Below are 14,384 nucleotides of genomic sequence, written 5' to 3' on the forward strand. Positions count from 1 at the left end.
GATAGATTCATCAGAAAATATACGTGAAGAGAAGGCACTCATTCCATAAAGTTGAGGGACTTCCAAGAGACCAATTTAAGAAAGAATGACAAAAATCTATGCAGTTAATATCCTGACTTGTGGGTTTAACTAAAAAAAAAACCTGCATCGTGAATGTCCCATAATGCAGCTTGATCACCCATCCTGTTAAATGCCCACAAAGACGTTCCCATCTTTTCCTTCTTGCCTCTAAAACTCTTTCTCTCCTGTTAAAAGTACAATCACATACAGTACATTAGCATGCCCTCAGCTTAAACTACCATTAATCCTGTCTCTCTCTTCACCAACATAGCTCCACTCTCAGCTATCACAACATGGCTCCCCTCCCTTCCTTTTAGTCGGCCATTTTAAAATCTCTTTTCTCCTCTTCCTCACAGCTGTTTCTTGCTCAGCTTCTAAGAAGCTCCAGTGCTGCACAGTTAATAATAAACATGGGGGGGGGAACCTGAACAGCAACTTTTTTCTCCTCTCCAACATCCACTAGTCACACTTTCCCATCCTCTCAGCTCCCTGTCTCCGTACCCTGTTGTCTTGAGTCTCCTCTGGCACGCAACCTCTTTATTGCCCTCCTTGCCGTGCTGTGATAATTAGTCAGAGCTAAAATAATACAGCCTCAAGAAAACAACAAGAGCTAAGCAGAGGGCTTAGCTCCGCTGGGAAGGAAGGAGGAGAGGAGGAGGGAGGAAGGGACGGTGAGAGCCAGAAAGAGAGAAAGGTAGAGAGGAAGCCGGAGAGAGGGAGGAGAGTTGTGAGTGTCAGCCAATTTCAAATGGCTACCAGTGGACTGTTAGATAATGAAAGTGTGTTATCAGCCCGCATTTTTCTTGTATGACTAAGAGAGTGTGTGGCACATTGCTGTGGACGTCGTTTGATGGCCCTGCAATGAAAAAACATGGACATGTGTGTGTGTGTGTGTGTGTGTTGAGTGTGTGTGTGTATGTGTGTGTGTGTGTGTGTGTGTGTGTGTGTGTTTGTGTCTGGGTGGGTGTGTGTGTGTGTGTGTGTGGGGGGGGGGGGGGGGGTGTTTGCAGGTACAGTATGCACTGCTGTGTCCATGTATGATTGTGAATATCGACTAAATATGTTCAAAAAACATTTTTCCTTCCTGATACTGAATCTATTAACCAAACTTGTGTTTCGGCCGACACTGAAACCGATGTGTTAATTATCCTGTGGTGAGATTGCTGTTATTGTTGTATGGCCTGGCTCAGGTTAAACTCTTTGTAAAACATGAACACATACATACAGATAATCAATGCCACAGAGCACTTAAACTTTTATTACCTAGTTTAACCGTCAGTCTTAACAGAAAATAGAACATAGATAAACTACTTTAAAGTAGGATTTTTTTAGGCTTATGTTACGTTGTAATGGATTGATGCAAATTTCCATACTCACTGATCAGACTGTTGTAATGCAGTTTTCGTACATATAACAACGAAAAGTAATGCACAGTAATACGTGTGTAATACACTTATTTATTGTGTGTATTCCCCATAGTGAATGCATGTGACGTTATATAAGACATCACGGCAGGTCAGGTTGGTGGCTGGCTCCTAAAACACAAGCCTGGCGAGCACGGTTCAATTCCCCGTCCATAGCAAACTGATCAACTGCCTTTTGTTGGCTAAAATCATTGTTTTTTGTGGGTTGCACAACTGGTTTTGCAATTTTTCGCAGTTGTTTTAGGTCCTTTACAGCTTTTAGGTTTTTTACAACCCTAACAGTCTCCTTTTGTTGGTTAAAATCGTCAGTCATGTAACGTTGTTGTTTTTTGTGCCTTGTTGAACTTCCAGTTTAGTGTCTTTTACTTCTGGTCCGGGCCTACGGTCCATCAGCGTGTGTTTTCTTACGAATTTCTGTGCATTACTTTTCGTAGTATTTGGTACGGACCTCTTCATGAGAACTTTTATTTGTTTAATGTATTGTAAATCGTAAATCTTTGGGGTTTTGACTTGTTTGCTGGAAACAGTTAATAAGCTACTTGACAGCACATTTTTATAACACTTTTCTGAAAGACTTAACCAGCAAGACCATGAGACCTGAGGCCAATATGTGTAGTGAACTAAACATGAATGAATCTTGTTCATCTGGAAAAAAAAGGGGAAAAATTCTCAGATGGTGCCTATGTTATCCAAAGTGAGCAAGATTTATTCAGCAAGCTAAGGACACGTACAGCCAGCAAACACATCAGTCAAAAGTAGTATGAAGTAAAAGTATGTCATAAAGCTACATATTGCTGGTACTCAAAAATACTGTTGAGGCAAAGTTTATTTGACAGGGAGATCTGAGGAAATTCTTTTGTTGAGGGCTGATGGTTATACTGACAGCATCGCCAACATAAAGTTTGTCAGTTTGCCCTAGTTCAAATGCAACGTAACTAAGGGCAAGTGAAGCTTCAGTGGCACAGTAAATTAACATTTCAAAGAGGAGTGACAGCCAGCACTGGTGCTAGTACTAGTGCTAAAGTCATGACATGAATACATGCCATGTACTGTTATTAACACTTTTTTTCACCCAGAAAGAGTAATCTTTCACTGTCCTCATGTTTACAGCACTTAATTAAACCTGTCATGCTGTCTTTATTCGATGAAAAAAGGAAAGCTTTATTTGAGATTTAATTACAACCTTGTGACACTAGAGTGTACATAAATGCTATTTATATGAAATATTATGATGAGAGATAATGAAACAAAAAGTCCACATTGCTGTATATACAGGATATTTTTTTGTTTGTGTTTGAGAATATACCTAACATCTTTCTGTTGAAAAGATAACCCCCTTTTTTCCATCCTCTGTGTTTTTCAGCTGGGACAACTTACATCTTCGGAAGAGGCGGAGCCCTCATCACATACACCTGGCCACCCAATGACCGGCCGAGCACACGGGCAGACCGGCTGGCAGTGGGCTTCAGCACGCAGCTGAAGGAGGCCATTCTGGTCAGGGTAGAGAGTGCCAAGGGACTGGGAGATTACCTGGAGCTGCACATAGTAAGACACCGCCCTGGGGATATTAAGAGGGGATGAAATGATGGTTGAATAGTGCAAGAACCTTAAGCAAACCCTCAGATGAATCAATGGGGAAAACCCAGAAAGAAAAAGGGGGACGGGGAAGTACTCTGCAATGGTCAGCAATGAAACAACATAGCACTGAATGACATGCAAGTATCTTGGTCTGTTTTGAAGCAGAAAAATAATGACAGCTGGGTCACAAACTTGTCCCATTACAGCTAAACAGTACATTAAACTGTAAGCATTTGAGGTGAGAAATAGGCAATACAGTAACAGAATAGTGATTATTATTTGATCAGTGCTGTTTGATAGTTTGATCTGAGTTGTGTGCGCCTGGTAGTCTGTGCTGGACGCCCCACATGAGATAAACGGTTGTGACTGACCTGCCGAGGAGCTGACTGGCTGGAGCCAGACATACTTGTGTGCCAGAGCCAATCAAACTCAGCAGATGGGGCTTCTTGTGTTTTTGGTTTTAAATGTAATCAACTTTTCCTGTATCTTAGAAATTGACTTGTAATGCGATGGGGTTGATGGCTAAAACTAGGAAAATGAGACCCAAGTTGGCATAAACTGGAATAATGATTTAAGGTTGGACTTAAGTTTAAAAGTAAAGAGAAGTACCAAGACAGTGTTATCCTGTTATGTTCTAGTGTAGGCTTTTCCTCCTTGGTTCATTGAAAGGTGTTGTAAAATCATTCAAGGGAGTTAAGGAATTGTCCTCAAATGGCTTTTTTTTTTTTTGGTGCTTAGTACTTACAGGGGTCCAGAACATGACTAACCACCCAACATCATTTTTTTATCCCTTGTCAAAGTAGTTATTGACCTTATCTCTGATTTTAATGCTTTCATTTGTTAGGCTCTAATTGTCTCTTGACCCCTACACATATTCTTTGCAATAATACATTCAAAGCTCATTTTCATTTTAATGGAGGCTTTTCTGTTAATTACCGACCAAGACCATACTGATCTACTCATAATGTTGATGGAGCTTTGTCAGGTTCACAACTACAGTGTTTTCTGTACCAGCTGAAAAGATGTTGAAATGTCCTACAGTTCCTTTACACTCTTTTAAAGAACGTTGTGATAACACACTATCACTGTTATCTATGCTTATCTACACTCAGCCATCTGTGCAAGTATGTGTGTGCGTAAGTGTGTGTGTGTGTGTGTGTGTGTGTGTGTGTGTGTGTGTGTGTGTGTGTGTGTGTGTGTGTGTGTGTGTGTGTGTGTGTGTGTGTGTGTGTGTGATCACACCACTTCAACATCCTGGTGACCCCAATTTGTTTGGGCTGGCCATGCCTGGAAGCGACAGGAACATAGTTGAACCCGGGTCACTTCTCATCCAGTGATCAGTAAACTGAGAGGAACAGAGGAAGGGATGGTGGGAAAAAGGTATAGGTGAAAGAGATGTAGGGGGGAGGGGATGGATAGACCAAGTAGGTGAAGGCCAATTTAAGGATCTTAACATCCATGATAAATAACGATAATGACTGGAAGCATGAAATATTACAGTTGTAAATGCAACGGACACAACAATTGATACTGTGGTTGACGTGGTGATGTATCAGAGTTCGACTAGGGCAACTTTAAAGAGTTAATTCTTGTAATTTTTAGCAACATTTCTGTTGCTTTATAATATTCATGGGGTTGATTGGTTGATTGAGAGTCACATATGACTCAACCAATCTCTTATATAAATATCAATAGAATATCATGGGACAATGAGAGCTGAAATTTGGTGCCGTCCCACTTACAAAAACATTTCCTTATTCACCTCTAGTGGCATGTGTCTGTGCAGATGGCCTAGGTTTTTAGATTTCAGCAGCCATTCAAATATATGGAAGCAAATAAAATATACTTTGGGTGCTCCATGCATTGAGAGAGGAAATAAATGAATAAATGCTGAACTAATGAATACAATCCACAGACCTCACTGTGACAGGGATCACTGAACTTTCAACCCAAAAATATAGTTCCTATTAAAACTGGTGATAGTGTGTTCTGTGGATTTTCTAACAAGAGACTGTTTGTGGGATGAGGTATGGCTGTTGAATTTTAAATGTAATTTCAATGTACCACATCAAAATTCCATTCGCCTCTATTGTATTAGGACGGGGCAGATATTTCAAAACCTGAAGAAATGACACCAAAACTGTCTGTATGGCTAGATTCCACCAGAGGTTGGTGAAATAATGTTGTTTTAACTTTAGGTTAGATTAAACTTTGAGTTTTGGTGAGTTGGCACATTAGTTATTTATTCGAACCTGGCTGAGTGTTTATCTCTGCCCATCCCTTATGATTACTTGTCACTCATTAGTTTGCATGCTCTCCTCTCAACTGCATATTCTTCATCTTACTTCTGTGTCTTTCATTTGCTCCCTCATTCCCTTACGTCTGTCCCTTTCATTCTCTCTTTCTTTCCTTCTCAAGCACACACCAGTGCCTCTGACGCATCAGCCCAGCTCCTCTACTCCCATTGCAATTACATTTCATTTGCTGCTGCCGCTCCCGAGTCGCTCCCCTAAATGACTCTGTTCAGCCTGTGGTGGGTGTTTGTGTCCCGTTAATTATGCCCGTCTCTCTTTAAGGGGAGAAGTACAGGCAAATTAGACCTGAAAACCCAGGAGCCATGGCCCCATATCATCCCACCTGATGGGGACCTCACAGACCCAATCAAACTACCAAATAGCTCTGTGTGCAAGTAGTGATGGTGGCCCTTAGGTCCAATACCTGGGGTCTTATTCGTTAGTGGTTCAAAAATAGCATTTCACTTTTCATTCCAGGTTTGCTTTTTTGGACAAATCCTGACTGACATATTTGAAAGTGCACAATTCTAAGAAAATGTATTGTTTTGTTTAAATGTCATGACACCCATCCATGAAGCACTTGATTAGAGTTAATATCTAAGTTAATGGCCTTTCTAAAGCCCTATTTGGATGGGATTAGTTTAATGTGGGGACGTAGGGTAAAATAGTCTAACCTTAGGGCACCTGTAATATAAATGGCCAATTCGCAAGAGATAACAAATCCCTGTATTCTACCAGAGGTGGGAGGGGTTATGGCCATGCGTGTGCTAGTTAGCTTCCTGATATCACAACACTAACTAAACATTAAACTAAAGGACAAAATTGATTATCCAAAAAAAAGTTATGTGCTTCTTCAAGCACCTCCATGCTTGGACTTCCATGACGGAATATCTACATACACTTTTCAGAGGGTCGTATTTAGAAGGGATTAGTAATATCTGAGGTATTTTTTCCGGACCGTTTTACAGAAGTTTAAAATCGCCTCAATTTTTATTGACCTTCTCTAAAACAATTACTGACATTGCATGCATTCAGACAGGACTAAAACCTCTGGTAAAAATGACCTTACCCCAGATCCCCAACATAAAACTAAACTCATTCGAATAGGGCTGAAGCCTGTAACATTAAGTCAGTGGCCCCCACACTCTAATTACAACCATTTCCTGTCATTACAGGATATGTCACATCACTGATGGATGCTGTCTCTGTCCGTCTAACTAAATATACTGGCAATGTTGGGCACAGCTAATGATAACATGCCACCAGGATGTTCTAGAGCATGATTCCTTATCTCTAACGAACCACCCATCTCTTTATATACCCTGCCTCCCTCACCTGCCCTCTACCTCTTTCATGTCATCCCCCCTCCATTTCTGTCCATTTACCTGACAGAGGCCAAGACATCACTCACTGCATCATTTTGACATGCTGTCATCAGGCCCCGGGGTAGGAGATGTTAATTCGAGGTTGTGGGATAAGGTGTTTATATGGAATCTGCTGACTGTGGCTGCTTTAAAAAAGACACAGCATATATTCTCAAGGCCTTGTTTCTCGCACTTACTTGCACCTAATTATTTACTGTGAGTGTGTCGAAAAGTGCTGCAAACTTTCTAGTTGACATTTTGAGAGTTCTATATGGAAAAAGCTTTGAAATTCATTATCTGTAAAATGCCATAGGGGTGACTCATTGGTGAGAAGACCAAACATCACTGCCCATATTGCTGTTGCAGTGCGGCTTAGCTCATATGTCTATAAAGACTCTCCGTCATCCAGGTCAGGGAATATCAAGTAGTATCCTAATTTGCTGTCTGGTCTTGAAGAACATTTGCTGTTCATCAAACAGACTTCATCAGTTCTACTGACTGGTGTGGAGTTTGTATTTAATTACCCAGAGAAGTTAAATACCACCAAACTCCCCTAGAGTCTGTAGGACAAATTTAGCCTCTTGGATGAATGGTGAAGCCTTTCCCAGAATACTCAATAGGTCCAGTTGCACCTTTGTTGTGCACAGCTGAGCATGTTGGTGGCTCAAGTTGTACGCCCCAAGGTAAAAACTGGTTTGAATTAGCAACTGTATTTGTGATAGGCAGTCAAGGCTGTGGAGTTTTGTCTGGTCATCATGTGCTACTACTGCTCATCCAATCTATCTTCTTTTCATTCCAAACTGCTAATGCTTGTACTATGTAGCAGTTTTTCCCCTGAGAAATGCATTCTTGGATCTTGCATATTTAAAACAGCACAGTAAAGTCCACTGACTTAGCAATAAGCCTAACCACACCCCACAGCCTCCTTCAGCAAAACACACTTGCCCAGCTGTCACATGATCACATGACCCATTACAGAACTTCGGTCAAGTGATAAGGACAAGGAAGTTGTAGAGATCATATACCCAATCTAAGTTCAAGGTTGGTCTTCTTGATCTCTCCGTACCACAGACTCATCATCCCTAATTTGACTCCTCATCAGTTGGATCTCTAATTGGTTTTGGTCTGGTGTTCTGTAAACACGACAATCAAGGTCTGAGATGGCACCTGAGCGTGTTCCATTTGCCAAGTAAGGACACAGGACTTGTTCAAAAGCTCCACAAAGTAGTTAGGTTGTTTTTTTTCCACAACAGTGAAGATATCCTTTGGTTTCACCACTCATAACAGGACTTCATAACTTTACTTCTTACCTCACACTTTACTCTGACATCACTTCAGTGGGCATTTGTTTTCTTCCATTTCGTAGACAGGATGTCCTCTAGTCCCCATGATTTCTTTTGATAGGATGTTTAACAGACAGCAGTAGAAATGGTCATTTGGGAGGGCAGGGCATCATTTTTGCCAATCTTCATGACATTTTCACCATCCTGGGGTCTGCGATTTAGGGAATGAAGGGTACAGACAGATATGGAAGTAGATATCTAAATCTCCCATCTGTCACTACTGGAAAAGGCAGATGTCCTTGCAAGACCTTGAAAGCCAAAAAAAACAGGTTAGACTTTATATATTTTTTTAAAGTGTATTGAAGCCAAAAACTTTTTTCTTTAAGCGCTGCCACATCGCCACAAATGACCACCACTATCAAAATTAGTAATGTCATCTATATGAATTAAAATTGTGTGCATTTACTTTATGGCACACCATGTGTGCTGATATTCTTTAGGGAGTATTGTTTTTAGGTTAGCCCACTAGAAATCACCCGTAACACCAACACCTGGCTCCAGGTGTAAGATAGAAAATGTGCTGATCATGTGTAAGTGTTTGCAGCAGTTATAAGAAAGGATGAGCTTTTCATTGGAACAACTGTCAAGTTCAAGTGTTATCGTAAGGACACACACTCCTCCTGCCCTAGCCTTATTAGAGTGTGAAATCTGCAGTGGTATGGCAGTCTGGTGTGTTTCCCAGCAGTCATACCTAAGTGCAAACAAAAGTACAACATTATTTTGTTTTGTGCTCATTGTGGGTCTGAGTTGTCCATTTTTTCCTGTACACAAACATTGGCAATTTTAAAACTGGGCATACGAAGAGGATAGCCTTTCATTTCAGTCTGGCTAGAATGCCTCATTGTTCTCCAGCTTCATGCTCTGCTGTTCTTGCTACCTGGCTGAAGTGACAACACTGCAGGCAGTTCCCCCACCTAGTGTGGTAGATTGAGGCACTGAGGTAAACTAAGCTTGGCGAACCATGGCAGATTTTTTTCCCCCTCGTCCAAAATGATTTTGTTTTTTTTACAACAACGATAAGGAAAACTTTAACTATCCTCAGCTTTATGACTCATCTGGTATTAATTGAAATTGCCATGCAGATTCTTTAATCTGAGCAGAGATAAAGCTGTTCAAATGTATGTCAGTCTTTTATGTAGCACTTCTCACTCCAAGTAATAATGGCACAAATAACAGAGCAGCAAATTAGGGTTATTTGTTATGCACGGAGAGATGAGTCATTAATGATGAAAGGAGCAACTATCAGAGCCATTCTCTTCATGAGCTGCTCATAAACTTTCTAAATGGCCTGACAGATGGCTGAATAAAGTTGTCGTAGTTTGGATGCACCTTTCAAACTAGGACTTGCACTATGGTTTTTAGTACATTTCTTTAAAGGGTGTCTGTTTGGTATTTATTGCTGTTCTCACAGGCACCGCTCACATTTGACAGTCATTACATTTACAGCTGGCAAGTTGTTGCACTAACTGCTCTGTGGGAAGTGTCTCATCTGCAGTTATGGGCCGGTGCACAGTGCGCGGCAGGCCTCCCTGCGTACGTTCATCACTAGCTGTCCGGTCCCGGCTCATAGCATTAAATAAGGGCTGCCTCTGATTACCCTTTAGGGAGCCATCCCTCACCACAACTGTCTAGGTTGAGCATGGGCAGAAAGAGGGGGAGGGAGGGTAGAAAAAAAGCACATCGCTATATTTTCCCCTCTTGACCCCACCCTTACCTCTCTCCCAGCATGTGACAAATGCTGATTGTGAGAGGGACACATTTCTGCAAGCAGGCGTTTTGTGGTCAGTATCCCCACAGTCGAAATGTGCATCTGACTTCATTAGCTTCGCTGCGATCTCTTTTACTCTCACTGCTGTCTAATGAGAGGAATGCTCCTCTTTTTTTTAGAATATTCCACCACGCTGCCTTTTGACGACCACTGGTTATCTGTCAAGGGTTTAAGCCAGCAACTGTTTAATTATGGGTTGAAAAATGTGATCTGACGTGTGACATCAGCCCAGAATAAGATGAGTGACGAGTAGAGCAGGGCGGATGGAGAGCTCTGTGAGGGTGCAGTGGGGAGCCGAGAGATGCTGGCGTCAGATAAAGGCAGATGGTGATGCGGATAAAACTGTCAGAGAGAGGCAGAGGCTTTTATCCTCTACTCCTTGCCCCCGGTAACACAGGCACACACATGTATGCGCACACAAACAGGGCCCCTTTTCTCCTAACTAGCTGTCAGTAGCACACAGAGTCACGTGCTACTCTCAGGTTACAGTTAACTGACAGAGTTGCACATAGACACATTTGCAAGGGCACCTTCACATTCACTTAGAACACATGTATGATTAACCCTAGTTCACTTTAATGCATGCAGACACCTTACAAGGGCAACCCCATACATAGGGGTTTTGTTATTTCCTTATTTATAACTCCAAACCCCCTCAATCCACCTTTTCTTTCTTATATGGGTGTCACTTCTCCTGCCTACTCTCCTTTATCTTGTCAGTGGGGTAAAAGCCAAACATGCAGGGAGGGACGGAGGGATGAAGCGTGGAGAACAATTGAGGGGAAAAGGGAGGCATTGCTTTGATAAATGCAGCTGCCTAGCAAAGGGGAGTGTGGGCCGCCGTCAGTAATGAGATCGGGTCCTGGTGGGTTTGGCAGGGTCTCTCTCCTCCGCTGGCGGGAGCCTGACAGCATATCGATTAATCCTTCCCTTTCGCATCACTAATTAATTGTCCCTGCAGGTAGAGGTGCAGCAGTGCATGAGCTGAAAGGGGGGGGGGGGGGGGGGTATCAGATTCTTCCTTAGAGGTTTCATAATTTGTGCCGGCTAACTTTGGATGGGCAAGGGGATTGGGAGCTAGGCCTTCCTATAAATCCTGCCTCCTTCATGAGGATTGGTAGACCCCTTTCACATCTAACCATTCATAACTTAAATCCATCTATTTGACTGGTGATGCTTGTTGAGGGCAGCGCACAGCATGGGTTTAATTGCTTCCTGAGAGGCTTAACTCAGAGCACATCAGTCTCTTTGGATGACCATTTTAAAGCAGGTCCTCTGCTGTTACCTGTTGGGTCATTTGTCTTGATTTGTAGATGCAAGGCACTTCTCAAATCCAAGAAGTAACTCATTACTGCACAGCAAGCTTCACTTCACTGTGTGGCTTTGCTAATTCCTCATATCTAAATGTAAATGGCCTAATAAAGGGCCATTTATTTTGTAAGCAACTGAAGGAATGAAAGGTTACATCTACACTGGGTTGCACACTGTTGGAAAGTCTTGTTTCACTGTATTGGATTGTTTCACTGCATTGGATTGTGTGTGTTTCTGAACATACTTTAGTCACACACCAACCAGTGATGTCACAAGAGCTGATGAAAAGCATCACCTATATAATACAGTGTTGATTTAAAATTGGAAAGTTGCATTAACTTTAGAGCTCAGCTGAACAGTTGATCTGTACCGAAGCTACAAGCAGTTTAGTATGCTACAATGTATTGTAATGTAATGCTTCTAATTTGCTAACTCACTTATGTTTGACTCAATCAATACTTTTGTCCAAAGTGACTTACAGATTGTAAACAATTTGGGTATAGTGTCTTGGTAAAGGACACTTGTGGACATGAGCTGAGAATGGATCCACCAACCACCCGGAAGTATTATCTTAAAACTTGAATCAGGAACTATCAAGACAAGGCTTCTAGTTTGGTGGCTTACACTAACATGGATGGGTTGGAATTTATTACCTATACTGTCAAGCCATCCATCTTACAGTCAGTGACTCCACTTATCAAATATGCAGTCAATGAAAGCAGCTTTCAAAGCTTTACTTTTGCAAAAAGTATTTGCTTAAGCACTTAAACTACACATGAAATATTGAAACTAACTCATGATAGATCCATAAAAAAACAATAATTTTGCTGACCAGGTGGCATCTTTACTCCCTATTGGTCACTGTACTTGTAGCACACTTCTCCTGTGAGTGCAGAGTGGTGGGTTGTCTTTCCGGATCAATAAGCTATTAGGGTCTAAGAGAGCAGGCTTGTCTGCGTGGTTTTAGTCCTGCTTTAATAATCACCTGGGAAGGCAAAACAACCCTATTCTTTCTTGTCTTACTTTTTCCATCTCTCTTTATCTCCTTTTTTCCCACCCGTTCATCTCTGCACTCCGTCTTGTAGTGTAAACAATACTGGTTTATCAGCTTAGTCCAGATGAGTACTGCACAACTGCACTGCATGATGATTAACTAGCAATTTAATATGATGCATGCATGTTATTTTCTTAATTTTCCACGCAAATTATGTTATCTGGGTTCGGATGCATAGTGTCGCCTTCACCGATCATGTCTTTTTGTTAAGGATTTAATGTGCAGCGTTTCACATTTTTTGTGTAGGTTTTTCAATCTTGACGAATACTTCAATAATTTGATTCGATGACTCAAGGCCTGACATGTAAGGGCATGTTCACAATATGACTGCACAAATCAGATTTAAAACCAAGTAAAAAGAAAATGAATGTACATCCCCAACGGACCCTGTACTCAAAATTAAGAGGGAGTAGTAGCATGGAAGTGGGAGGCAGAAGGAAAGAGGATGGAAGGGCAGAACGACATTAAAGTAAGGAGATGGGAAGAAAAATACATATATCCGGTCTACTTTGTTTTAGTGATGTTCCCTGAGGAGAAGACCACGTAAGGTCCTTTCCAAATGTCACTGCAGCCTTCAGCTCCCTCTGGATGCACTTCCGGGCCTCCCTTCGCTTGCTGCAATAAGCATCGGACCGGCACCAACAGGACAACTCATTTATCGAACACAACTCTAAATTCATCCAGCATTACCCATAAGATATTATGGCTTCATTTGCATTCTGAATCATCTACACCTACTATTGCTGCTGCCACTGCTATTAACATTTCTCTGTGACTAATACACACATTTTCTGTTTCAACGCACAGGTGTCTGCACTACTCTGAATGGTCTCATTAAAACTGTTCTCGTCCATGATTAACTCATAATGCTGACACACGCATAGATTACAGAGTGGAAACGTCATTCTTAAACAAACACCAATTTCCTACAGTGCTTGTATGTAAACACTCAATTTTCACATTTAACGCACTCCCTCAGCTTTGCTGGGTATCATTGAAAGCTGCCTGTTAGCATTTTATCTAGTATGTTTATCTAATGTCTTCTCCCCTCTTTGATTCATCACCACATCCATAATTTATCCTTGCCCTTTCCATGAAAGTTTATCTATTGACTTTTTGTACTCTTTTAATAAAGCTTATGTGTTTCTATTGATTGTAAAACCTCCATGAGTCCATGCCCCCCTTTGATATGTCAATCGAACACCAAATGAGTATCCTACATCACTTCTGGCCCACTTTCCTGGGTAAAAAATAATCTATATCTTATTGCCCAAACCCTTTGAATTTTGCCATGAGGAAAATCAACATAGACTTTTCAGTGTTTTTTCACCTCTATCATAAAATGGTGGTCACCTTAAAGCCTAACTACTGTTAGAGAAACCTTTCTTGCTCTTATCTCAGTGTACTTGTTGACTACCTTGGGGAGGATTCCTCTACCTTCAACATAGTCGAGCACAAAGTACAGGCTGAAAGCATGAAAGCAGGAGTTGAAAGAATGATAAATAGAGAGAAAACTGACTTACAGACTGATGGGGGGGGGGGGGAACAGAGGCAAAGAGAGAAAGACGGTCTGCAAGAGAATGTCTCGGAGGCCGAGAGAGGAAAAAAGATGTTTACATCTGCTCATCCATGCAGAGCGCACAAGACTATGTTCCCAAGCCCTCGGTGATGTACTCAAGGCAGCAATGATGAATGCATCCTTTCTCAGTCACCACTCTTAACTTTGCAAGTCCATCAACCATTCTGTTGTTGGCAGACCAGGAAAAAAAAACACTTCATTATTCAGTGCTTTTGTTGTTCTGAAAATGAACGCCATTAAAAATGAATGTGTGGAGCCGTCAGCATAAATGCGGTCAAAACTGAGTGTAAAGATCTTAAAAAGCAACCAGCAAAGATAGGAACACTTTCTTTTTTGTAAACTTTTGAGGAATAAAGGAGCTCTGAATAAATGTCACAGCAGTGAGTTAATTCCACACAACATCCCTCTGAGGAAGAAAAAGAGGCAATCAGCAAGGCCAGGAACCGCAGTGACTGTGCCATGATGCTTTTCCATTTACTGTATTTTCGGACTTGGTTGCATCTCAAGGTTTCTCACTGATAAAGTGTACAACCAATGCTGTAACATGTGTGGGCGAGTTGATCGTGCAGAGTCAATAGGCCGTGTATGTTTTGTCCACTCACCGTAAGT

General features: G+C 41.6%; 1 protein-coding gene across 1 annotated transcript in view; it reads left to right on the top strand.

The window, feature by feature from the left end:
- The window catches only part of nrxn2b (neurexin 2b), a gene marked incomplete at both ends in the record, with an annotated part of 653,173 nt that overhangs the window by 534,742 nt on the left and 104,047 nt on the right, over positions 1–14,384 (top strand). Inside the window, one exon of the mRNA XM_083937460.1 lies at positions 2,848–3,029. Within this exon, the coding sequence (XP_083793586.1) occupies positions 2,848–3,029 (182 nt within the window). The remainder of the gene's footprint in view (positions 1–2,847; positions 3,030–14,384) is intronic.

Source organism: Echiichthys vipera, assembly GCF_963691815.1.
Source record: "Echiichthys vipera genome assembly, chromosome: 22".
Taxonomy (NCBI): domain Eukaryota; kingdom Metazoa; phylum Chordata; class Actinopteri; order Perciformes; family Trachinidae; genus Echiichthys; species Echiichthys vipera.